Source organism: Planococcus citri, chromosome 3 (genome assembly GCF_950023065.1).
Source record: "Planococcus citri chromosome 3, ihPlaCitr1.1, whole genome shotgun sequence".
Classification (NCBI taxonomy): domain Eukaryota; kingdom Metazoa; phylum Arthropoda; class Insecta; order Hemiptera; family Pseudococcidae; genus Planococcus; species Planococcus citri.
Window position 1 is genome coordinate 19,326,530 of NC_088679.1, and position 27,726 is coordinate 19,354,255.

The 27,726-nt window shown below is 34.5% G+C and overlaps 1 protein-coding gene across 2 annotated transcripts in view; it reads left to right on the forward strand.

Moving 5' to 3' along the window:
- LOC135840485 (runt-related transcription factor 3-like) overlaps positions 1-16,255 on the forward strand; it is a 40,722-nt gene extending 24,467 nt beyond the window's left edge. For both annotated transcript variants that reach the window (XM_065357063.1, XM_065357064.1), the window contains exons 4-5: positions 10,073-10,267; positions 14,636-16,255. In XM_065357063.1, coding sequence (XP_065213135.1) covers positions 10,073-10,267; positions 14,636-15,132 — 692 coding nt within the window. In that variant the 3' untranslated portion in view covers positions 15,133-16,255. The remainder of the gene's footprint in view (positions 1-10,072; positions 10,268-14,635) is intronic.
- Positions 16,256-27,726: the final 11,471 nt, after the last annotated feature.

A 27,726-nucleotide genomic window follows, 5' to 3' on the forward strand; every position in this document is an offset into this window, starting at 1 on the left:
GCTCCTACGGAAATGTCGGTGGTCGAAAAAAAAATGACTGCGCGAGAAATAAATAGTGGAAAGATGCTTCTGTTCAATAAAACAAACCGGAGCTCGCGATATCATTGTAAACCAAAGTAGTGCAACACTGAAATATAAAAATGTGTTTTTCTCAAAACCGGTTTTTTGGCAATGGGTTCTTCTTGAATATCACCATTCAAATTTAGAATAGGCTATTTTACTCGTAGATGCCCAACCAGGGTTCAAAGTATTCTCCTGTCAATTTTACCCCTACCTTTATGATGAATTTTTTTGAAAAAAATCGTGTTGAATGGTCCAGGCTTCCCCTACACATTCCGTGTGGTATCAGAATTTTCTCCCCAGTACTCATGGATACAGAATTTTGCTCGCAAAAAACATGTTTTTTGGCTATGCTGTCCAAGGGGGTAAAGCGAGGGGCGGGCGGAAATTTAGTTCGAAAATTTTTTTTGGAGATACCCAATAATAATCCATCATAATTTTCCAAATCTGGGAATAGAACCATTTCGCCTATTTTATCTGGGAATACCCTTTTGTCAGACATCTTGGAGTAAATTAAAGCTCAGCTCAAAATTAATTTTTGGAGTACGAATGTTATACTAAAAGTCAAAGAATTATTGGTTAATTTTTAGAAATAATTATGCCGGAATATCTCCCCCCTCCCTCCTCATCATATTTTTCATCCCAAATAGTTCCACAAAACGTTTATAACATTTATAAAATCGCCGGAATAATGAAAAAACTCTGAAACGTTACAATAAAACGACTGAAACAGTTCCATCGCCGAGAAAATACGTCTAAAAAAGCGAACAACGAACACTGTACCAAGAAGTAAAAAGAAAAATGTAAGGTAACCTCTCGGCCTCGGCTCTCGACTGCATAGTTAGTAATCACTTCATCGCCACACGTGTCCCGGACAAGAACTAATGAGGTGCTTTTCTTCAGGCTAATAAATTGCCAGAACCTTTGTTGCGACCGCTACCGCCTACCTCGATGCTTAATGCGATTTCGTTTTAAAATTGTCGGCCTGGCTTGGTATTTTGCGCGCGTAGGGTTGAAGATTTGTTTAGGTTTTGAAAAATTTGCTCTGGATGGTGTACGAGCGCAGAGTGAGCACGAGAAGCACGATTTCAAAGGGATGACTTTCGGGCTGTGTAAACACGTTGCCAAGATTTTTTACTTAAGGGTGTCGCCCGTCGTACTGCCACACGACGAATGGCTGTACAAACTGCACGAATAAACCATTTTGTTGTATGCTATACTGTACATTATACTATGTATAGTTGATTACCAAAATGAAGGCGAACCAGCCCGAAGTCTACGATGTACCCTTTTGCATACGTGTGAAATTAAATTAAGTACCTCGTTCATTTGGAATATTTCCAGCCAAAGTTCGACTCTTCTTTTAAGATTTGCTGGGTACCAATAAATACGAGTAGGTAGTGCACCTCTTTGTACTTTTACTAATACCATTCGAATGAGATTAATTCGCTTAAAAGAACGATATCTATCACCACTACTACCACGTTTCTAACGACCTACGACGTGATAAATAAACGATAATCCATATTCGATGTTTCAACTCGAAATACGCCAATTCTAAACCTTCATGCTCGTCGTTTATTTAATAAACAGATACATTTTGTACATAATGGTATCCGATATACGAGGGAATACTAAGCAAAGGCATGGTTAAAGTTTCGGGAGGTGTCGCATCGTGTATTCCTCAAGTTTTCCTTTATACGCGTAAAAGTGTCGAGTGGGAATCAAATTTTACGCATAGTGCGTTGCAGTCACTCACTCTCTGCTGTGTCGTTCCGCCTATAAAAAGACACCCTTCTCAGACCATGTCTTTTGATATCGAGGTCTTTAATAATTCTTTCCGCGGTCGTGTTTCTTTGATTCTGCGTAAGTTACCAACATAAAAAGTTAGGTAACTGATACGAAGTCAATTTGCACTCCGACTCCCTTATTTTCAAAGTGAGCTGGAGCGAAAACAAACGGGTATGAGACGGATGAAAAATTCAAGAGATGATTTTTGTGATTTGGAATCGTTGAATATACGATGGGGTTTTGAGTAATGTTGATTTTATTACCTACTAACAAGAAAATTTCTCTAGGTGTGTGCCTTCGAATTGAACGGGATCTTGATTTTTGGAAATTGCACGATCTGAAACCCCCATAGCCGAAATTTCAGTCGCTGAAATTGTTTTTTTGATTTTTGGCGAATTTTTGAAAATTTAAAACTTTTTTTCTTCTTTGAAAAAATATATTTTTTATTCGATAAACGTGATGAAAATTAGTCCTGAAACTGATATCAACTCTCTGGAACAGAATTTCACCATTTCCGGTCATTCTGGAGCCTCCAGCGTAATTTTTAATTTCTCTAGAATTTAAAAACAATTTTCAGAAACCGAAAAAAATCATTTGGAAAGCTAAAAAATCGAGTTTTGGGTTATTCTCGACCTATTTAACGAGTTTATCCAAATTTTCCTCGATTTCGAGCCATACAGTATACTTCAAGTGGGATTTTTTTGTCAGAATGAAAAAAAGTTTAGAAAATCAAACATTTTCTGTTTGTAGGGGAAGTTTTGGAAATTTCACGAATGGCGTTGTTTCGTCTTTGAATTAGGTACTTAACTTATATGTATTATTTAGTTGTGAAGCAGCTGCCGAGCAATTTTCTGTTTCTCTAGATTTTCAAAATTTCTCCAAAAAAATCTGAAATTTTTGAATGAAAATTGCCTACACTGTTTTTGAAAAGAATGAAAAAAATTGTAGGTAATTTTTGAAAAACTTTTTATAAACATAATACCAACTCAGCCAAAGAAAAATCACCAATAATGACGATTTTTCACCCCACACTTTTATTTTTAAAAGACTTGGAAATTTTGAAAGAAATGCTGATATCTTTTTTTTTAATCAAAATTTTGCTTCAAATTTCAAAAAAATATATATACTTAGGGTAAGTAGGTAAAATTTAAAAAATGAGAAATTTTGAAAAAAAACAAAAAATTTTAAATATTTGTATTCGGGCTTGTTGTAAAAATTTTAAGCATAGGCGCCGCAACGGGGGGCGGAGGGGCCGTGCCCCCAACTCAAAATTGCCCCCCCCCAAGCAGAATCCATATTTATGTAAAAAAATCAGATTTTACAAAAAAACACTGTCGTCATCACATGCTTGAAAAAAATGAAAATCTTGAAAAGTCGAAAAGTCTGTTTTTTTAGGAAAATGCGAATCAGTTCAATATTTGAGTGACAAATTTTTCTGATTTTTCCCATCTTTCAAATACCAATTACATACAAAATAACAAAAGGGAAGGGGGTCAGATATTTCCACATCCACAGTCATCACCAGCAAGTCATATGAAATAAATCATCTCACAATCCTTTCCCCCGATGAAACCATAATCAGGAAAAGAAGAACTGGAGACTATGAAGACTGGAAAGCCTCTTTTTTTGAAAGTTCAAATTGTATCGCTCCAAACACATAAATTGTTTCATTTTCAAAAATTCATTCGACTAAAAAATTGATTGAATTACTACAATCGGATTGGGAGGGGGGAATGTCAGAATTTCGAGGCCAACTAAGGAGGGGAGAGAGGGGGTGAAATGGTCTGAGAATTTTGAAAATCAGTATTCCGATAATTAATTTAGATATGTATGTAATTTGAAATCGTATGAAATTCTTCAACTCCGAAATCGAAATAATTTTTACCTTGGGAATTTTTATAGACATTAAAATTTTTCAAATCAGTAAAAATTTGTCTATAACCATTTTGTCAACTAAAAAATTGAAATGGATAATCTGGAGGCAGCAGACATTTCAGAGAGGTTTGAAATATTCTAAACTGAGGTGGGAGAGAGTATCTATTAAAATAATTTTTAAATATCTTGTCGCTGCGTTGACTTGTTTTCACTCTGAAAAAATTATACAGCTCATGAAAAATGTCGAAAAAATTTTGGAGTGTTTATATTTCTTTCTCAAGCCCATTCCAAGTCTCCCATGCCCCCAATTAGAGTATCTGTTTCAATTTAAAAATTGAAGCTCATTGAATTAGAACGAATTTTTTTAGTCTTCAATAGTTTTAGAGGACACATTCTCCCATCCAGTTTTAGAGCTAACAAGGTTAACTTACGAAATTAAAAGAGCATCTCCGAAAACTACTCTAATCAAAATTTTCAAAAAGGAAATTCATTTTTGGATTTTTTTGATTTTTTGAAAATTTTAAAAACACGTTTTCAAGGCGATCACTTGAATTTTTCACGAAAAATTTCTACACAAAATAATGAAATTGAACCCCTTCCGATGTGGGCCAATTTTTTCTTAAAGGTGGTTCAGTCGTGATTAAAGTGAAAAAAACAACTTTTTATAGGACTCATGCATATAACAGCCCTCTGAAGACACCCTCGAGGCTAAAATTTTTTCGGGCCAACTAACATCTACATAGGTAGGTAATTGGTTAAAATTTTCCAACTTTTTTTGCAATGAACTTGTACTTCACCATGTAGGCGTTTACTAGCTTTACTGCTCAGATGACCCTTCCCTCCCTCATCCTCCCTCTATAACCCACGATGCAATGAAAATACGTATTACCTCAAAAAAACTAATCTACGCGGTAGAAGAAAACAAAGTACACACAAGGGTAGATTTTTTCGCAGCCCTAATGAGCTTGTACAATACGTACCTATATCTATACTTATAGAAATACCAGCATGCAATTTATCCAACCCTTTCTTTTTTCTCCTCTGTCTGCGTTTCTTGCTTTATTACCTATGTCGTTTTTTATAATACAAATTTTTTAAACTGGAGAATACGTACACGCAAAAAGTCAAAGAAAGGATATTTAAAGGTCAGGGAAAGCAATCGGAGATGCGGTGATATTTGCGCCCGAGAATGAGGAACTGGGGAGAAGAACCTGTATACAAAAGTGTAAATGCCGAAAATAACCCTTTATCATAATAAGTATTAGGGGTTGCTAGAGCCTTAACTGTAAAAGGCGTAAATTCTCTTCCAGATACTAATTACATGCAAAGTCTTAAAGCTTTAATTTCAACAAAGAGCTCTTTCCATTAGTATAATAACTTTTTCGCTACTTAAAATTATAAGCCTAATATTCGGGCGAGGCTGCGTTTTGCAGGCTTTGTCTTACGAAAAACTTTTCTCAATGTTCATTAACTTCTGTAACATTATTACGTTGGAAAATTTTACCCCACGGAGCCCGAAATGCGCGGAGGTGGGAAGAGGTTTTTTTCCAACCCTCTCCCTCTGCTTCTCCGACTCGATCTCGATTCTTATTCAAACGCCCAAAATATACAAAAAATATTGCTCCTTGCGTCTTTTACCTTTTCGTATAATACGCTATACTTACTTACGTAGATGGTATTTTTTTCTACGTAGGTATACATTATACCTGCGCTCTTCTTCTTACGTACGTAGGTCATCTATATTCGTTGTGAAATTTATTCGCTTATCGGCGTTTAAATTTTTCCCCCTTTTATAATTTTCGACGGTGGCGGAAACGCAATTTCCTACGCGTAAACTTTTCGCAACCTTAAATTGGTTAGTAAAAATTTATACATGAAGTACTAACCCGACGACTTGGCCCGGCCCGCCTTCTTTTTATACATCCCTGCGTCACGTCGTCGACCTCGTATTATACTCGTAGCTGCGGCATCGACAGTGCTGGCAGCGTCGTAAACTTGGTAAACTTTATTCGCCCTTAATGCGGCGAATTATGAGCGTTTTTGTTGATTTTACTCGTATATAGAAGACGCTCTACACGCCCAGACGCGAGACGGAGCAACCTACAAATATTTACGAATTTTATAGGCCTATTCGATAAGTATACAGAATAAGTTTTGGGCGATTTTTTCTCTCCATTAGTTTTCTTCTATGATGGTTTGACTAGAGTTGAGATTTTCTCATGAGAATTTTTCGCTGATAATTAAACCCAAAAGGTAGATGATATCTTTCGGTATTTTCTTCGGCACGTTTGAGAACACAGCAGAGGAGAAGGGGGGGGGGCTTAAAAAATCGGGTCGAAGAAATGAATCAAAATTAAACCAAAAATTTTCAAATTGGTAGCAATCAAGACATGATGTCAGACTCTTAAGAAACTCAAATTGGAGAACATGAGAACAAAACCAATGAATTACTCAATGTACCTAAATTATGCCCATAAAATTTCCGAAATAACTTCATGATATTTCCTTTTTTTAAATCTGGAATTCTAAACATCGAATTGAATTGAGCAAAAAAAATATCCATAATTCAAAATTTTTCTAAAAAGAGAAGAGACTTTGCACCCATTTTTTTTTTTTTTGAAATTTCATCAAAATTAGGGTCGTTGTCCTCACAAGAAGCAAAATAAGGGTTGAACTTTCATTTTGATGATTCGTCTGTTAAAAAGAAAAAAAATAGTACCTAATACCTACTTCTCTCCACACTTTTCAAAAAGTGTATGGTTTTCAACTTTTGAATTCATCATGAAATTCTGAGCTTTGACCAAAAAAAAACTCAATTTTGAGTATTTCAACATTCAATTGCTTACTTGGAATCTCAGTCAGTAATTTACTAAAAATTACCAATAAAACAATCAAACCAAGATTAAAAGCAAATTATGGAACTTTGCTCAACATTTTTAATAATTAGGTATCCGTAATTTACTTACCAAAAATGACTAGAAATTTGCCAAAAATGACCAGTAATTTACGAGAAATATATCAGTAATTCAAGAAAAATCATTAGTAATTTTCCACAAACCACCAGTTATTCACCAGAACCCACTACAGACCCTAGAAATTTACCAAAAATCAAGAAAAATTCATCAGAAATTACTGGTGCTAAGAACTGTCAGTTATTTACCAAAAATCGCCACAGATTTACATGAGCAGTAATTTACCAAAAATGACAATTGATAACACCAAAGATTACCCAATAATTTTAAAAGTTAAAAATTTTGAAAATACTAAAAATTACCGGTAATTCAGCGGCAATTACCAGTAATTTACCAAAAAATTAACAGTAATTTAATTTACCAAAAATTACCCGTAATACACCAAAAATTACCACAATTCACCAAAAATTCAATTTTTACAAAAAAATTACCGTAATTACCAAAAATTACAGTAATAACCAGAAATTACAGTAATTACCAAAAATTACAGTAATTACCAAAAATTACAGTAATTACCAAAAATTACAGTAATTACCAAAAATTACAGTAATTACCAAAAATTACAGTAATTACCAAAAATTACAGTAATTACCAAAAATTACAGTAATTACCAAAAATTACAGTAATTACCAAAAATTACAGTAAATACCAAAAAGCAGGGCTGTTTGCAACGTTTCGTTTCGTTTCGTTTCGTTCTTTCAACCAAGCTGTTTCGTTATACCGTTTCGTTCCATTTAGTAAAAGTTGTTATCGTTTCGTTTCGTTTCGTTTTGTTCCAGGAAAAAAGGCAAAAAAGTGAGGAAAAACAGACATTTTTATCAACAAATGCAGAAGAGAAAGCCTCATCTAGAGGCTCTAGAGTCTAGACGGATGAAATTTGAGTGAATTTGACAATATTTGGTCAAAATTTACAAAACAAATTGCCACAAAAAGCCAAAAATTGAAGAAGTTTGAAATGATTCGTTTCGTTATAACGTTTCGTTCCGTTCAATTTTTCTATTCGATTCGTTTCGTTTCGTTTCGTTTCGTTTCAACATTCCTGAAAATAATCGTTTTGTTTCGTTTCTTTCGTTTCGTTTCCACAGCCCTGCCAAAAATTACCATAATTACCAAAAATTACCGTAATTACCAAAATTTACCGTAATTACCAAAAATTACCGTAATTACCAAAAATTACCGTAGTTACCAAAAATTACCATAATTACTAAAAATTACCATAATTACCAAAAATTATCAACATTTACTTATAAAATTACCATATTTTACAAAAAATTACCGTAATTAGTAATTACTAAACATTATCGTAACTACCAAAAATTACCATAATTACCAAAAATTATCGTAATTACCAAAAATTATCGTAATTACCAAAAATTACTGTAATTACTAAGAATTACTAAAGTTACCAAAAAATACCTAAATTTAACAAAAATTAACATATTCTACAAAAAATTATTGTAAATACCAAACATTACCGTAATTAGGTACCAAAAATTACCAAAATTTTCCAAAAATTACCACACTTTATCAAAAATTAACAAGAATTTACCAAAAATCTTGAATAATTTACTAGAACTTTATCAGCAAATTTTCATAAATTACCAAAAATGTGCCAGAACATATGTACCAGAACTTACAAGACGTAATTTACCAACAATTACCAGCTCAAGTAAACTCGATGCTCATAATTTCAAATGAAAAGAAAAGTAATAGATATCGAATTATTATCAGCTGACAATAATTTTAACAGTTTGGTTGAATTTTTCCTCAATTTCTCAAAAGTCAAGAGCCAGGTTCAATGTTTAAAAGTGTACCACTTTAATGCATTAACTTGTCTCCAAATTTTCTAAAACTAGACATGAAATTAATTGTAATCAACGATCAATTTTTTCAAAGTTTTTATAAATTTGACATAGGTACTTAATGTCAAAAATTCATCACAATTTTTTCCCAGTTCTTAAAAGTCAGACAAAATATGGCCAAAAAAGTTTCACTACTCGTACTTACGTATTCTTAAGTCAACCTAAATGTCACTCAATTTTACATCCCCGTCGCTTTCTCTTTCTTACATTTTTCATACTATTCGTCAGAAACGAACATTTGAACTCGATATTAATCGCACAAATCATTGGACTCATACTTTCGCTTTCAGCTTTCAACAACAACACCATACGTAAATATTATCTCCCTAAGTTCATGAAAAATACCTCAAGGTCGTTCAAACGTCACCTTCAAGTCTGAATATCCAATACAATGACCCAGACAAGTATCCGATTGACTCTCTTACAGTAGTACCATTTCGAGCATTTCATCTCGTAGAAAAAATTCATCTACACGATAATACAAAAAAAAAACACCAAACGTAAGAGGGAAACGTATCCGCGAAGGCGAGGATTTTCACCCATCAAAATGTTCATTTAGCAAGTTTGCACGGCTGCGTGTGCGTTTGTTAAAACGCAACCGAGAGGAGAGGAGACGAGCGAAGAGAAATGTTTTGAAAACATCGTTAAAGATGCGGTATTGAAAAGGATGACGTCATGGTTTGCGGACTAGCACCGCCATGGTTTGTGGCGTACCCCAATGTGCCCCACAATCTTGCGGAACGCTATACCGCACAGTAGTTATTACAACGGAAAATCCTTCACGATTTTAGATAATTCCTTCACACACCGGTCCGCTATAACACCTTTACAATTTGACCCTTTGAAACTGATTACGCCGCAAAGTAGGGTATACGTATCTGGATACGAGTTTCAACATTTAATACACCGAATAGGTAACTGGATTGTTATTAGCGTTAAGCCGACATTGAAATCTAATTTTGATCTAATGTATAAGTTGCTTTGCTGTTTGGAGTTGGCAAGTGATAGGTTTTATAGCTATAAGGATATCACTGCGTTTATACAGGGTGTCCTATCAAATATCTGTCAAATATGTACTTCAGATAAAGAAGGGCTGAAATCAGAAACCAGAAACCCGATACCTACCTAAATAATATGAGTGAAAGAAGACGTCGAGTTGTTGAATAGAGAGTTTGCATTACTGAGAGAAGGATTTAAAAATTGCAAGGAAATTTTTTTTTGGCGTGCATTTTGGTTTAAATTAGGCAGCTAATTCACCAATGAAATTGAATGAACTGCAAAAAAACATTTTTTTCAAACGAAGTTTTTCAGAAATTCTACCCTCCCCCCCCATATTAATAGAATATTTTGAAAGAAAAATCGCCAAAAATCAAATAATGGAAATTTCATATCCTCAAAATCAAATTTCAGGGGTTTTCTGAAGTTGAGCATGATATCTTGGACGTGAGGTTTAAGTGTAAGATCGCAATAAAGTCGATTTCAAGTTTTTCTGTTTTATTTTTATTGTTGCAGGTTTAGCTCACCATCTAGGATTATCGAATAGCAACGATTATTCTTGGTGTGTGCCGTTCAATCGAGGTTATCCTTCATGTTTACCATTGGGCAGTAATACGCAATGCTCGACATTACCAACGATGCACCAGTCTCAGCATTTCTCAAATTTGCTGAATTTGACAAACACTGATCAGTTACCATCTGCAACAGCTGGTAAGTTGAATTTATCAATTACGAGTATTTAATATTGTTGGCTTAGTTTTTTCAATATTACGATGTTTCGCAATCGAAACTGAAAATCATACCCAAATATGGCAAACTCGTTCAGAATTGGGAATAAAAACTTCAAAATAAGGAAATTGTCAATGACCCATTTCAAGTCAACTCGAACCAAAAGTGAAAACGAGTCTTCTAATTTCACTCAATTTTTTCATGAGATCCTTTCGATGATCCAATAGAATTTATGCACATTTTAAAATTTGAATAAATAGTATATTACACAACGAGGGCCGAAAAAGTGATTTTTGACGAGGGTGAGGTTTGTGACCCGAACGAAGTGAGGGGAACAACTCACACGAGTTCAAAATCACTTTTTCTCCGAGTTTAGTGAAGTAATTTTTCCTGAACGAGGGTGGAAAGTACTTATTTTTACATCCGAGCGATTCTCGCGAGGTTGGAAAAGTAGTACTTTTCAGCCCTAGATAGGAAAATTATATAGTAAAAGTTTCTACTTTTCAGAATTTCTGAGGGAACAAGTCTCATGTGACCTCTCAATTTTAAGAAACTCGGTAACATCCCAGGAAAGTTCAATAATGAATAAATTTCAAAAATTTTCATATGAATGGTTTGACTGAAAAATTAAATTGTGATATTTGAGAAAAAAAAAATTGAATTTGAGTCATCACTCACTTTGAAAATTGAGAACTGCCTTAAAAAGAATTAAAAATAGCAGACATGAAAAAAAAAAACGTTTGGTCATTGAATAAAATCATTAGTTTAAAAACAAGGTCGTTGATAAAATTATTATTATTTTATTTAATGAGCCATATACAGTAACTTATCGGCTAGAGGCTCGTATTTACGAGTGAAAAGCTTGATATTAGGTTATACAGGTGCGATGAAATACTATCATTTGTAAATATTTTTAATTGGCTTCCTACTAAATTTTTTTTTACTCCAAACAAAAAAAAATCTGATGCTTAAAAACGCAGAATTTCATTCCTTTGAAAAAAAAAATTCGAAAGCTTAAGTAACAAAAAAATTTTCAACATCAGAAACAAGAATAAGTAAAATGGTGTTTTAAAAAAGTCAGAATTGGATTTTTTCTTTTGGGGGAGGGGAGGATGAAGTACAAAAATGTCAAATACAAATTCAAAAAATGCCGAGTGATCGAATACTTGGTTTAAAATGACCAAAAACAGAAACAAATTTCGATTTAAACATTCCCAAGAAGTAAAATATAATTTATCATGAGAGAAGTTTATCTCGATTTCAAAAACATTTTATTCTGAAAATTTGACATGAGAAAAAATTTGGTTGAAATCTAAAGTTTTCGAAAATGGATAAAAATGTGAATGCTTTACAATCTAGAAAAATTTCCAATTTGAAGGAAATGAGCAAAAATTGAAAAATTTTGTAAACTTATTGAAATTTTGTTTTGGAATTTGAAGGCAGAAATAAGATATTGGCATCATATTTCAGCAGATACAAAAATTTGCACCAAATTTTAGAAATCATTCCTACTCCAAAAAGCACTCGAAAATGTATAATTTTCGTACATTGCAAGTTCAGTTATTTTTCAAAATGATTTTTTTTTCACTGACAAAGCAACTACACGTATCTGAACTGGCACTGGCTGAGAAATTTCTAAATTGAACAAAACTAGATCGAAAAAACATACAGAAAAACCCAACGACAAGAATTTCAGGTCCTCGAAAGACATTTTTTGATTTTCCATGAATTTCTAAATGTCAAATTTGGGCCAAAAATGTGAAAAAACCCAAAATTTCACCAAACAGATCCAGAAAGTAAAAATTTGATATGTGCGCTATTTTTGACCCCTATTTTGAGCAATTTTGAAGCCTCTAGAAGATTTTAGAGAGTTGAAAAAATTGAATTTTCTGCTCCTCTTCCGTTCAAGAAAAGAAAAAAACTGAAATTCAGTTTGCATCCTATTTTTGAGATTTATGCTAAGTCAATGGAGGGGGGTTTCAAGCTGTTTTGGAGCTTCTAGCGATGTTTCAAAACTTAAATTATGATAGGTACTCGTATATCATTGAGGAAATTTACGATTTTGAACTGGCAGAACCCAATTTTGAAAAAATGATATGTAATTAGTGAAATTGGTTACTAAAGAGGACCACCAATTACGACCATACGAGCTAAAGTTGGTTTGAACGAATTTTATGGTGTTTTTTTTTTTTTGGAAAACTGGAATTTTATAAAATGTAGCTGGAAGCTCCAGAACAGCTTTTAGAATTAGAATATAGAGCGAATTTTAGCTTTCCAATTTTATTTGATAAAATATTGTAGACATTTCAACTTTCAAAAATTAGCTGAAAGCTCCAGAAGAGCTCCAGAGTCGAGACGGTTCGAAACTGTTTCTGATCGATTCAGGAGGTCGATTATAATAGTCCGGCATATGACAATAGGAGTAATTGCACCCCCCCCCCCGCCGATCCTCCGGGACAACATTTTTCTTAAAGGGGACATCCTAAGGAACATTTTAAAGCAAACTTGCCAAAAAAAAAGTTGGCCTTACTTACAAAATGGCGGCCATTTTGATTGACAGGTCAGCCGAAATCGCAAATTTTGCGTTTTAACATAGGACTTGCACGAACTTTTTCAAACTTTACAAAGGTAAATCGAAAGATCATGCAAAAATTTATCACCTGTCAAAATTTCAAGTGCTAAAGTGCGTTTTTTGATTTTTGGTGAATTTTTGAAAATCGAATTTAGGCCAAAATCAAACCAAGATGGAGAGTTGAAATTAATTCTGAAAACTAATTTCAATACGCTACGAAGTTGACTGCTGGTGAATTTCAAGTCGTTTTGGAGCCTCCAGCAACTTTTTGAAAGGTTGTATGACGGTTTTTTGGAAAATTGAAATTTCCTAAAAGTAGATGGAAGCTTCAAAACCATTTGAAACCACCATGTAGTCTGCGAAGTAAATTCCAGCTTGCCGACTCCATTTGATAAATTAATGTTGGGGAAATTTCAAGTTTCGAAAATCTACTGGAGGCTCCAGTAATTTTCAAAAAAGTCACTGGAGGCTCTAAAATGACTTGAACCCACCTAAAGTCGTCTTCAGATGGTGTTAAAATTGAAGTGTAGAATAAATTTCAGCTTTACATCTCCATTTGATGAAATTTTGTGAAAATTTAAAGTTTCAAAAATCTGCTGGAGGCTCCAGTAATTTTCAAAAAAAGTCGCTGGTGGCCCTAAAATTACTTGAACCCACCTGAAGTCGTCTTCAGAGGGTGTTAAAATTGGAGTATAGAGTAAATTTCAACTTTCCATTTCCATTATTGATGAAATTTTGTGAAAATTTAAAGTTTCAAAAATCTGCTGGAGGCATCAGGAATTTTCAAAAAGTCGCTGGAGGCTTCAAAACGACTTGAAATTCACTTGCAGTACTTCGTAGCGTATTGAAATTAGTTTTTAGAATAAATTTTAGCTTTACAACTCCAATTTGATGGAATTTTGTGGGAATTTCGAGTTTCAAAAATCTGCTGGAGGCTCCAGAACTGCTCAAAATGGATTGAAACCGTTTCCAATCGATTTGGCATGTCAAAAATAGGGTATATCCCAAATTTCAGCTTTCTTGGTCAATTTGGTAAAATTTTGATTTTTTTTCCCTCATTTTTGGCCTAAATTCGATTTTCAAAAATTCACCAAAAATCAAAAAACGCACTTGAGCACTTGAAATTTTGACAGGTGATAAATTTTTGCATGATCTTTCGATTTACCTTTGTAAAGTTTGAAAAAGTTCGTGCAAGTCCTATGTTAAAACGCAAAATTTGCGATTTCGGCTGACCTGTCAATCAAAATGGCCGCCATTTTGTAAGTAAGGCCAACTTTTTTTTTGGCAAGTTTGCTTTAAAATGTTCCTTAGGATGTCCCCTTTAAGAAAAAAGTTGTCCCGGAGGATCGGCGGGGGGGGGGTGCAATTACTCCTATTGTCATATGCCGGACTATAAAATGTTTGCCAAATTTCAGCTTTTTAGATCAATTTGATTAAATTTTGATTTTTCCTCATTTTTGACCCAAAGATTTCAAAAAATTTACAAAAAGTCGAAAAATGCTCTTTACAAAAAATTTGAAAAAATTCCAAGCTCCGTATTCAGTAAACTAAGAATTTTTTTCAATTTTCCAAAATTTCAGGAATTTGGACTGAGTTGTTAATCACATGAATCAGCCTAATGTAGTCATATGAGAGTTTTGTAATTTTAAGGTATCGAATTCCAAAATGACTTTTTTAAAATCGAAACGATGTCTTATCCCGTAAAAACAAAATATTTGAAAACAGAAATGAAAAGCTGTGTATAAATATCGGAGCATTAAATTCATTGCTATTCGCAGGTATGTTACCAGAATCTCTAACACCCAGTTCAATCCTCAGCAACAACGACCCAGTCCGATCAAAATCGCCACCCAGTAGTTTCACACCAGTATCATCAATCAGAAGGCATAAAAGATACAAACTCGACAGCAGCCGCCTTCCCAACGCCGACTTACCACCAGAAACCTCAGACCAACCAGCAGATAACAAATTACTGCAGCCACCTCTGCGCTACAATTCATTTCCTCATACCTCAACGTTGTTCAGTCTATTCCTCAATTCACCTTTGCTGCCTTCATCTACTCAATGGTTGTACACTCAACTTTATCCCAATCCGTACTCGGCGTTCCAGCTGAAAAATTCGTTCGAAGATGTTACTAATAAAGAAGACGACGAGAGAAAGGTTGACAGTGCTCCTAGTTCACCCGTACGTAAAAAGACTCCATCGCCGACCGAGTTTTGTAAAACTTCGATTAAAAATTCATCCAAGCATTCGGATGTTTGGAGACCTTATTAGATGATTGCTAAAAAAAAATACCTATACCTACTTATAATAAAATCACAACAGGGTGTCCTAATCTTCTACTATATACATCAATTACTGTGTGATAATTTTACTATCTTTGAACGTACATAAATGTAATACATAACTGTACCTATATGTGACGCAACGGGACAAAATCGACCTTCGGACCTAAAAAATTATTTTTCACTTTTTGACGGATTTTCGGTACTCGGACATTCAAAAATCATTTAAAACCACCCAGAAGTCCCTATGATTTGCATAGCTCCAAATACATGGTAATCCAGTCAGAAGTGTGCTCATTTTTTTGATTTTTTTGATTTTTTTTTTGATTTTTTCATTATTTCAACTTTTAAATCGATCTGGAGGCGAAACAAAGCGTTCTACGAGAAAAATACATCGATCAAAGTTGTAGAGAATTAAATTTCCAAAAACCTATAAGAGGTTTATTTTTCTCCTAAATGCATAGTTTTTCTGTTTTTCTCAAAAAACAAAAACCTCATGATGATTACCATAAAATTTCTGTTTTTTGAGAAAAACAGAAAAACTATGCATTTAGGAGAAAAATAAACCTCTTATAGGTTTTTGGAAATTTAATTCTCTACAACTTTGCTCGATGTATTTTTCTCGTAGAACGCTTTGTTTCGCCTCCAGATCGATTTCAAAATTGAAATAATGAAAAAATAAAATGAAAAATTGAAAAAATGAGCGCAATCACGACTGAGCCCCCTGTATCAATGTAAATAACCATTTTACCCAGTGATATTCACACAAAACAGGCAAGAAACGTTATCCAAGACTATGTTTAGCTCAGTTTAGCCGGAGAACCTGATTAGAACGCAAGCACTTCCGCTAAACGAGCAGAACTGGACTGAAAACTTTAACCCCCCATAACTCAAAAACTTGTTTTCGGCTCGAAGGTCGATTTTGTCGCGTTGCGTCACATATATGTAACCCAATCAATTTGTCAAAACAGGTGCATGATGCTTTGTAAATATAATGTAATAGGTGTACTTTTATTATTAAATGTCTCCGAAAGGATAAATTGTAAATGTATAAATATGAATTAAGTGTTATAATACGAGTATTACATGTTTCATTTTTTCTTTCTTTTCAAGATGTTTTCATTTCCTTACATTTTTTTTTTAGTTTTGACAACAAATTTTTTTTTTGGAAATATGAACATTTTACTACACGTACATTGAGAAGAAAAACATCAATTAATCTGAAGTGAACGGAACATGGAAATTTTCTGCTCAAATAATATTTATGTACTTAGTCGAATATTAATGCTCAAAATTTAAGTTGCCTTTTGCGATGCAAAACACAAAATTACGAAATGGTGGATACTCAAGTTTACTATTTTATGTCAAGCAGAAGCAGGTAAGTAAAAATCAGGTACCTAAGTAATTATTGAATAGATGAAGGATGCATTTTAGAAATATTTTCAAAAAATAAAATTGGAAATTTCTCCTGAAAAATCAAGCTAAATAAAAGTGCAATTTGGAGGAAAGTAATTTCCCTAAATACGAAATTAAGGTTTAAAAGATGGGTTTGTTGAGTGAAAATGTGAAAAAAATTGAGACTTTTCAGAATAATTGTTGGTAAGAAGCGACAACTTTCGGAAATTCTTGACGAAAAGGTGAACCTTTTTGACAAGTTTTGGCATTTTTAGGCTAAAAAGCGAGAATTTATTGTCAATGTTTGGCAAACAGCGAGACCTTTTGGAATTACTCTAGTACAGCCAAAAATAGTGATGGACGTACTTTCAGTGCCGGTTTTAAAGCCCCCCCCCCCCCGGAGACCTGTTTTTTTGGAAATAATTTTTTATGGTAAAAAGTGAAACCTAATACCTAATTTTCTAAACATTTTGGCGCTCTTGCTTCACTGAGATGGATGTCGATTATAAATCTTATGTTTTTAGCTAGTTCTAAAATTGTAGAAACAAACTGGGAAATTCTTCAAAATTTTGTGTCATAAGGTTGATTTTGCCCCTCTCTCCCTCACCCAAAAAAATGAGATTGCAAAATTTTTTGATTCGGACCCAATTATCCCCCTCCAAAGAAAAATCCTGGCACCGGCACTGCCTACTTTTTAACAACTTAATGGTAAAAAATGAGTTTTTCTGAAAAACGTTGAAAAAAACGAGACTTTGACAACTTCAGCAAAAAGAAAGTCTATGATTTTGGCAATTTTTGACAACAAAGCAAGATTATTGAGTAAATTTTGGAAGAGAAAGATAGACGTTTAGCATTTTCTACGAACAAACGAAAATTTCCAGCAACTTTTGGCACGAAACAACTTTTTTTGGCAATTTCTACAAAAGTCGAAACATTCTGCTATTTTTGGCAGAAAACAAGATCTCGAAAACTTCAGCCAAAGGCAAAGCTTTCTAACCGTAACGTTAAAAATGCAGTTTCTATACCAGTTCAAAAAGACTAAAAAAGTGAATGCTTTTGTAAATTATTCACCATTTTTTTCCCAAGAAATAAGTATAGAGTGAAAACTTGAAAGAATTGATTATTTGAAAATTTTAAAAAAAGTAACTTTAGTAATCAAAATTCTGAATGAGTACCTAACCGAATATGAGCTCGGACAGTATAGTGGGGGGGGGGCGGCATAAGGGTCTATTGCACCCCCTCCCCCCGCCAATCCACCGGGACAACTTCTTTCTTAGAGGTGGGGGGAGGGGTCTTAAGGAACATTTCTAGCCCTTGTCCTAAAAAAAAGTGGCCCTACTCACAAAATGGAAGGCATTTTGATTGACAGGTCAGCTAAAATCGCAGATTTTGCGTTCCAACTTTTTTTTTTTTTTTTTTTATTTGCACGAAATTTTTTAAATCGTACAAAGGTAGATCAAAAGAGCAGGCAAAAATTCATCATCTGTCAAAATTTCAAGTGCTTAAGTGCCTTTTTCGATTTTTGGTGAATTTTCGAAAATCAAATTTTGGCCAAAAATGTGGGAAAAAAATCAAAATTTTATACCAAATTGACCTAGAAAGCTGAAATTTGGGATATACCACATTTTTGACGTGCCAGATCGATTAGAAACTGTTTCAACCGGTTTTGAGCAATTCTGAAGCCTCCGGAAGATTTTTGAAAACTCCAAATTTCCACAAAATTTCATCAAATGGGGTTGGAATGGGAAAGCCGAAATTTATTCTGAAAACTAATTCCAATACGCTACGAAATCAACTGCAGGTGGATTTTAAGTCGTTTTGGAGCCTCCAACGACTTTTTGAAAATTACTGGAGCCTCTAGTAGATTTTTATTGAAGGGGAAAGTTCATCAAAATGGAGATAAAAAGCCAAAATTTACTCTACACTTCAATTTTAACACCTTCTGAAGACGACTTCAGGTGGGTTCAAGTCATTTTGGAGCCTTAAGCGACTTTGTGAAAGATTTCATGGAGTTTTTTTTAGGAAAATTGAAATTTCCAAAAAGTAGCTGGAAGCTTTAGTAACCATTTGAAACCGCCATGCAGTCGACTTCATAATATTGTATTGGAATTAGTTTGCGGAGTAAATTTCGGCTCGCTAGCTCTATTTGATGAAATGTTGTGAAAATTTCAAGCTTCATAAAATCTGGTGGAGACTTCCATAAATTTCAAAAAGTCACTGGAGGCTCCAAAAACAACTTAAACCCACCTGAAGTCGTCTTCAGAGAATGTTGAAATTGGTGTGCAGAGTAAATTTCGGCTATCTATCTCCATTTGATGAAATTTATTCCCCTTCAAAAATCTACTGGAGGCTCCAGCAATTTTTAAAAAGTTGCTGGAGGCTCCAGTAATTTTCAAAAAGTTGCTGGAGGCTCCAGTCATTTTCAAAAAGTTGCTGGAGGCTCCAGTCATTTTCAAAAAGTTGCTGGAGGCTCCAGTAATTTTCAAAAAGTTGCTGGAGGCTCCAAAACAACTTGAAATTCATCTGCAGTCGACTTCGTAGCGTATTGAAATTAATTTTCAGAATAAATTTCTGCTTTCCAGCCCAATTTGATGAAATTTTGTGGGAATTTCCCGTTTCAAAAATCTTTTGGAGGCTTCAGAACTGCTCACAACGGTTTGAAACAGTTTCCAATCAACCTGGCAGGTCGAAAATAGGGTATAACCCAAATTTCAGCTTTCTAGGTCAATTTGGTAAAATTTTGATTTTTCACACATTTTTGGGCAAAATTTGATTTTCGAAAATTCACCAAAAATCGAAAAAAACACTTCAGCACTTGAAATTTCGACTGGTGATGAATTTTTGCCTGCTCTTTCGATCTACCTTTGTACGGTTTTAAAAATTTTGTGCAAGTCCTATGTTGGAACGCAAAATCTGCGATTTCAGCTGACCTGTCAATCAAAATGGCCGCCATTTTGTAAGTAGGTCCACTTTTTTTGAGTACAAGGGCTAGAAATGTTCCATAGGACTCTCCCTTTAAGAAAAAAGTTGTAACGGAGGATCCGGAGGGTGAACAGATCCTTATGCGGGCCTCCCGACTGGTGAGGCCAATTTTTTTAAATAAATTATAGGTACCTAACTAATAGGTAGGTATAGCCGATTTAAAAAAATAAAAAAAAAAAAACGAGGAAAGTAGCAAAAAATTGGCACAGAAAGATTTCAGAGTCAAAACCAAGATTTCCGAATAAATTTGGCAATTTTCAGGGCTTCCAGCCAACGGTTTCAATCCAATTTTTTTTTTTTTAGAATAACCGACTGGCAGTCGTTTTGGTCCAGTTTTAAACGTTCAATTCTTGGGTATCATTTCTCTCATGAATGCTCTATAGCCTGGAAGCCTAAACTATACATACCACTGAAGAATCATAGCACATATTTCCACTTAGTGAATAATGGATTTTCCAAACATAACGAATAAATGTTTCCAGAATCTTAATTGCTTGCTTTAGTCATTCCATTTTAATGAATGCAGTTTATTCTACTCGTACATATTTGTAAAAGAGAGTTTGAAAATATTTATTTGGTAACACTGTCCGGTTTATGCTAGTTGGAACGTTGGAATCATCTTGGAAGTTGGAAGTAACAGAGCAGCAGGTGTTATGCTGTATACTCAAAGTCAAAAAAAGTTGAAACAATATTTATATTCGAGCATCGAGCGGGGGCCAGGGGCCTTGAAAATTTCGTGTTTGAAAAGTGTATTTAATTTTTTGTAACTTGGTTTCTTGTTCGTGTTTGTGTATTTTTTAAATATTGTAGGTATATACTCCAATTTAAACTCGATTTGATCAAATGTTAAGGTACCTAAGTACCTAGTTACACACCTACGTCAATTCAGAAGTCAAGGCTGGATGAAGGATTTTTCCAAGACCTACCTACCTACTCTTTGTATTGCTGAGTGAATCCCAAGCTCCAGTTTTTATTCTAGTATATTGAGAAAAAACTGTTCGCAATATTTGAAACGGAATTTTGTCATCGTTGAGCACTTTTATGAAAAGGTAAGTACATAGTCATGTCATCAGTCAAGTGTTGATCACGACACGCAAATAATGAAAATAGGTACAATTTTTACATATTTCTAATCATTTGTTTATTCAACAGACTTCTTACACGCTAAGATCCAGAAAGAAACTTCCTCTTCGTGGTCATCAAGTAGTCGCAGATCGAATCGTGATCATTTGTTTTTTCGACGGACTTCCTCCAATACCTACGTTCAGCTCCTGAAAAAAACTTCCTCTTTGGTCCTCGAGCAGTCGCAGATCGAATCGCGATCATTTGACAAACTTCCTCTTCGGTCATCCAAGTAGTCGCAGATCGAATAACGAAATGTCCGAAAACGTGTGTACAACTGATGTACGAATCGATGTTGCAAAATTCACATGGATCATTAATCATTTTTCTTTTCACGTGAAGAAAGCCAAAAAATTAAGATCGCCTAATTTTTCATCGGATACAAACGAGCATTTAGAATGGTTTATGGAGCTCGGATTTAATGAACTTGTAGCCGATGAAAAAGATGCTATATCCCTTTTTGTGGGATTAAATCGCAGAAGTAAAAAAGCTTTCGCGAGATCATATTTATCAGTGTATGGGGATAAAGGAAGAAGAATAAAAAGTAGACACCACGAAGTTCAAGAATATAATACCAAGCGTCCAAAATGGGGTTGGCCAAATTTCTTCAGGTACGACCAGAATCTCAAAAATTTTCTAACTCAGGATAAACTGACGATCGTTTGCGAAATAGAGTTTTCAGAGATGGAAAAAGTGAGCGATACTTTTGAGCATCGTAAAGCCAAGATTCCTAAAATCAAGACTCCTATCCGAAGATTTAGAATCGTTGATAGAAAACCAAGAGCTCGTTGACGTTCACCTTTCTGTCAACAATAAAGATTACCCAGCCCATAAATCCATTTTGGCTGCTCGAAGTCCGGTTTTCGCAGCCATGTTTAGACATAAAACGAAAGAAAACGCAGAAAATCGCGTAATTATTGAAGATATCGGCGAAGAAGTTATGGATAAAATGTTAAGATACATTTATACAGGAAAATGTGAGAATATCGATAAGATAGCGTACGAATTAATGGAAGCTGCCGATAAATACGCGTTGGATGGATTGAAAATAATTTGCAGCGAAGCGTTGTGCGAAACTTTGACGGTAGAAAATTCGTCCAATTTTTTGGTACTGGCAGATCTGCGAGGTGTGAAAAATCTAAAAGATAAAGCAATTGCATATATTAGCTGCAATTTCAGCGAAGTATTGCACACGGAAACCTGGAAGAATATGTTGTTGACGTATCCTGAATTGGTAAACGAAGTTTGTAAAAGTGTAGCTATTGCTAATCAATTGAACGTTAATGAGATCACATCGCCGTTTTCAACATGAAATTTTTCAATCCTTATCACCTCGTCAAAAGAGATGAACCGAAACGAATACGATGCTTTGTGAACATATTAGGTACATAAATAGGTACCTCTACCTACATCCTATGTAGCTGTACTTAATCAGTGTAAATACTAATAATTTTAATTAATTGCCTCCATGTAGCGATAAGATAAATTGTATAGGTACCTACATTGTAAGAATAGAAAATCTAAAGTGTTATTTACGAATATTACCTACGTGTTTCTGTTTTCCCCTTTCTAGCATAACCTTATAATATGTTTTGCTTTTATGAAATTTGACAAATTTTTCTAAAACATTATTTCGTGAGAAATGTCAAATGTGATACTTCAGAAGTTATAATCACTGAAAATCACTTCCAAAATTGTCAAGATGAACTCGATGTACTGTTTTTAAAAAAAGGAAAAGCAGAGCCAACGTAATAAATCTCAATTAGTTTTCCTTTTCAAGAATACCTAAACGATTCGTCAAGTATTACGTATTAGTTCAACGGTTCGACATCCCTAAACAGGATCCACAATGAATGAATTTCCAAAAATGGAACAAGAAGTTCATCTTTTTAAATTAGAATATAAGACTTACCTACTCATATTACCTATTGTCGGAGAGCCCGCTTAAGGATCTATTGCACCCCCCCCCCTCCGTCGATCCTCCGGGACACCTTTTTTCTTAATGTGGGAGTCCTAAGGAACATTTCTAGCCCTTCTACTAAAAAAAAAGTGGCCCTACTTACAAAATGGCGGCCATCATGATTGACAGGTCAGCTGAAATCGCAGATTTTGCGTTCCAACATAGGACTAGCACAAAATTTTTCAAACTCTACAAAGGTAGATCGAAAGATCAGGCACAAATTTATCACCTGTAAAAATTTCAAGTGCTAAAGTGCCTTTTTCCATTTTTGGTAATTTTTGAAAATCAAATTTAGGCCAAAAATGAGGGGAAAAAAATCAAAATTTTACCAAATTGACCAAGAATGCTGAAATTTGGGATATACCCTATTTTCGACCTGCCACATGGATTGGAAACTGTTTCAGACTGTTTTGAGCAGTTCTGGAGCCTCCATCAGATTTTTAAAACTCGAAATTCCCACAAAATTTCATCAAAATGGAGTTGGAAAGCTGAAATTTATCCTGCCAACTAATTTCAATGCGCTACGAAGTACTACAAGTGAATTTCAATTCGTTTTGGAGCCTCTAGCGACTTTTTGAAAATTCCTGGAGCCGCCAGCAGATTTTTGAAACTTTAGCTTTCAACAAAATTTCATCAAATGGAGATGTAAAGATGAAATTTACTCTACACTCCAATTTTAACACCCTCTGAAGACGATTTCAGGTGAGTTCAAGTCATTTTGGAGTCTCCAGCGGCTTTTTGAAAATTACTGGAGCCTCCAGTAGTTTTTGAAACTTGAAATTCCCGCAACATTCTACCAAATGGCGTTGGAAAGGTGAAATTTACTTCGCAAACTAATTTCAATACGATATGAAGTCGACTACTCGTCGTGGTTTCAAAATGGTTTTAAAGGTTCCAGCTATGTACTTTTTTTAAATTTCAATTTTTCAAAAAACGCCATACGACCTTTCAAAAAGTCGCTGGAGGCTCTAAAACGACTTAAAATCCACCAGTAGCCGACTTTGTAGCGTATTGAAATTAGTTTGCAGAATGAATTTTGACTTTCCATCTCAGTTTGATGAAATTTTGGAGAAATTTTGAGTTTCAAAAAACTACTGGAGGTTCCAGTAATTTTCAAAAAATCGTTGGAGGCTCCAAAACAACTTGAAATCCACCTGCAGTTGACTTCGTAGCGTATTAAAATTAGTTTGCAGAGTAAATTTCGGCTATCCAACTCCATTTGATGAAATTTTGTGGGAATTTCGAGTTTCAAAAATCTGCTGGAGGCTCCAGAACTGCTCAAATCGATTTGAAACCGTTTTCAATCGATTTGGCATGTCGAAAATAGGATGTATCCCAAATTTCAGCTTTCTTGGTCAATTTGGTAAAATTTTGATTTTTTTCTCACATTTTAGCTAACACTTGATTTTTGAAAATTCACCAAAAATGGAAAAAGGCACTTTAAAACTTGAAATTTTTACAGGTGATAAATTTGTGCCTGATCTTTCGATCTACCTTTGTAGGGTTTGAAAAATTTTGTGCAAGTCCTATGTTGGAACGCAAAATTTGCGATTTCAGCTGACCTGTCAATCATGATGGCCGCCATTTAGTAAGCAGGACCACTTTTTTTTTTAGTACAAGGGCTAGGAATGTTCCTTAGGACTCCCACTTCAAGAAAAAAGTTGTCCCGGAGGATCAACGGGCGGGGGGAGTGGTGCAATAGATTTTTAAGCGGGCTCCCCGACTACATAATAACCAAACAAATTTCGTTTTTCCCTTCAAATTAGGGGGGGATTATATCACAGTAATTTTGTGCCGAAATTTTTGTGCTACACACGGAAAAAATTCAAGTTGCCACCCCTGTCTTTACTGGTGGTTCATTTTGGTCAAGTTCAGCTCGTTGAATTGAAACATGTAATTAAAATCGAACACTTAGATATTTGAACAAAAATTGCAATCAATTTTTTCCCCAACACGTGAAAAATTTTTGATATTTTTAATACATATAATACATACGTGAATTTCTTTACAAATTTTTCAGCATTTTTGAAAGTTGAAATTTTGATAACTTGGATTAGCAAAATTTTTAATCGAACCTCGGAAAAATTGGGGGAAAGCTGAATTTCACATTATTTGTTCAGATTGGTCTCTAAAACAACCCATCAAACCTACAACTTGACCGCTACCCCCGCAAGAGGTCATTAACCTTTGCCGATACAGGTTTTTCGGCTATATCGCCGAAATGAAGGGTCCGAGAGGGAAAATGTTCGAACAAAAATTGTTCTACGCAAAATTTCCTATCAGAATGACCAGTTCAGCTTTTCTCAAAATGGCGATTTCACCCTTACTGAGGAGGGGAGTAAGGTTGTCAATTTTATGAAAATTGTTTTAAAATATGGAAATCGACAATTCAAAACGTGAATTCGATTCACAGTAGACTCGAAAATATTTTGACCAAAGTTGCACACCGCAACTTGTCTGCAACCCCAGCAAGAGGTCATTAACCTTTGTCAATCTACGTTTTCCGGCTATATCGCCGAAATGAAGGGTCGGAGGGAATATACTATTTCAATTTTTGGTAAATTTTTTAAAATCAAATTTAGGCCAAAAATGAGAAAGAAAAATCAAAATTTTACCAAATTGAGCTATGAAGCTGAAATTTTGTTATACTCTATTTTCGACCTGCCAAATCGATTGGAAACGATTTCAACCCGTTTTGAGCAGTTCTGGATCCTCCAGCACATTTTTGAAACTTGCAATTTTCACAAAATTTCATCAAATAAAGTTGAAAAGCGGAAATTCATCCTGTAAACTAATTTTAATACGCTATGAAGTCGACTGTAAGTAGATTTCAAGACGTTTTGTAGCCTTCAGCGAGTTTTTGGAAATTACTGGAGCCTCCAGTAAATTTTTGAAACTTGCAATTTCTACAAAATTTCATCAAATGGAGTTGAAAAGCCGAAAGTTGATTCGGATAGATTTTTGTGGCATTTTTTGACAAACAGAAGTTTTTAATAATCTGCTAGAGGCTCCAAAACGGATTGAAACTGCCTGCGATCTACATCAGAGTAATGTCAAAAATGGGGTTTATCTGTTCGGTAAAATTTTATGGAAATTTTGAGCATTGAAAAATCTGCTGGAGGCTCCGGTAATTTCCAAAAAGTCGCTGGAGGCTCCAAAACGACTTGAAATCTACGAGTAGTCGACTTCATAGCATATTGAAATTAGATTACGGAGTAAATTTTAGCTTTGCAACTGTTTTTTATGAAATATTAAAATTCTAAAATCTGTTGGAGGCTCTAGAAATTTTCAAAAAGTTGCTGGAGGTTCCAAAATGAGTTGAACAAACCTGCAGTCGACTTGATAGCGCATTGAAATTGGAGTACAGGGTGAACTTTGGATTTCCAACTCTGTTTGGTAAATTTTTATGGAAATTTCGAGAATTGAAATATCTGCTGGAGGCTCCAGTAGTTTCCAAAAAATCTCTGGAGTCTCCAAAACGACTTGAAATTTACTAACAGTCGACTTCATAGCGTATTAACATTAGTTTACAAAATGAATTTCCGCTTTACAACTGCTTTTGATGAAACTTTGTGGGAATTTCAAGTTTCAAAAATCTGCTGGAGGCTCCAGAACTGCTTAAAATGGTTTGAAATTGTTTCTAATCGATTTGACAGGTCAGAAATAGGATACGTATATTCACAAATTTCATCCTTCTAAATCAATTTGGTAAAATTTTGATTTTTTTCTCATGTTTGGCCTTTGATTTTCAAAAATTTACCAAAAATAGAAAAATACACTTTTGCACTTGAAATGTCGACTGCTGATGAATTTTTGCATGCTCTTTCGATCTAGCTTTGTCTTTTTCTAAAAATTTCGTTCGAGTTTTACGTTGGAAAGCAAAATCTGCGATTTTGGCGGACTTATCATTTAAAATAGCCGCCATTTTGTACATCAAAGTTTCTAAAATGAATTCTGAGAACGAGAGTGCGGATGACGGTGGCGGAACAGAAGACATGGAGTCCGTTGCTTAAGTGCTTGAGGTAACTTTTTTTCGCGCACATGGTTTGATATAGAATACATATTACTTTGAATTAAAAATAAGCCACCACCTCCCCCCCTCACCATAAAAGACTAAAATGGCAATTTCGCGAACAACTGAATTGGTCATGCTTATCGGAAATTTGGATTAGAATAATTTTAGTTCAATCACTTTTTTCCCTTCGACCCTTCATTTCGGCGATATAGCCGGAAAACGTAGATTGACAAAGGTTAATGACCTCTTGTGGGGGTTGCAGACAAGTTGCGGTGTGCAACTTTGGTCGAAATATTTTCGAGTCTACTGTGAATGGAATTCACGTTTTGAATTGTCGATTTTCATATTATTTTAAAACAATTTTCATAAAATTGACAACATTACCCCCTCCTTAGTAAGGGTGATCGCCATTTTGAGAAAAGCTGAACTGGTCATGCTGATAGGAAATTTTGCGTAGAACAATTTTTGTTCGAACATTTTCCCTCTCGGACCCTTCATTTCGGCGATATAGCCGAAAAACCTGTATCGACAAAGGTTAATGACCTCTTGCGGGGGTAGTGGTGAAGTTGTATGGTGCAACTTTTGATGAGTTGTTTTAGAGACCAATCTGAACAAATAATGTGAAATTCAGCTTTCCTCCAATTTTTCCGAAGTTCGACTAAAAATTTTACTAAAATGGCTGTACTATAAAGTCTGGTGTATGTTTCGAGAAAGTGAAAAATGTTAGGTATGAAGAGGTGGAGTAATGTTAACCTACCTACTTCGAAAAATGAAGAAATCAGAAACGAAATGTGATAGAAATCGTAAGTTACCAAGCTTAAAAACACCTAACTCTATTTATGAGAATGAGTGTGAGAAACATTGATCAATAATTTCAGAAGGTAAGTACCTACATATAATTTTTTGAAAAAAAAGAAGAAAAAAAATGATTTTAAAATAATCCAAAAATTTTTGTTGGCCGAATGAAATCGTAAGAAACAATTTATCCATCGAATGGCTTGTTTCGTGAGAAATGAAGAAGATACAGAAGAAATAATGAAATTCGTTTTAGAACCTTTGAAAATTGCTTCAGGTGGTCAAGATGGATTAAAATAATATGAAATTTTCCA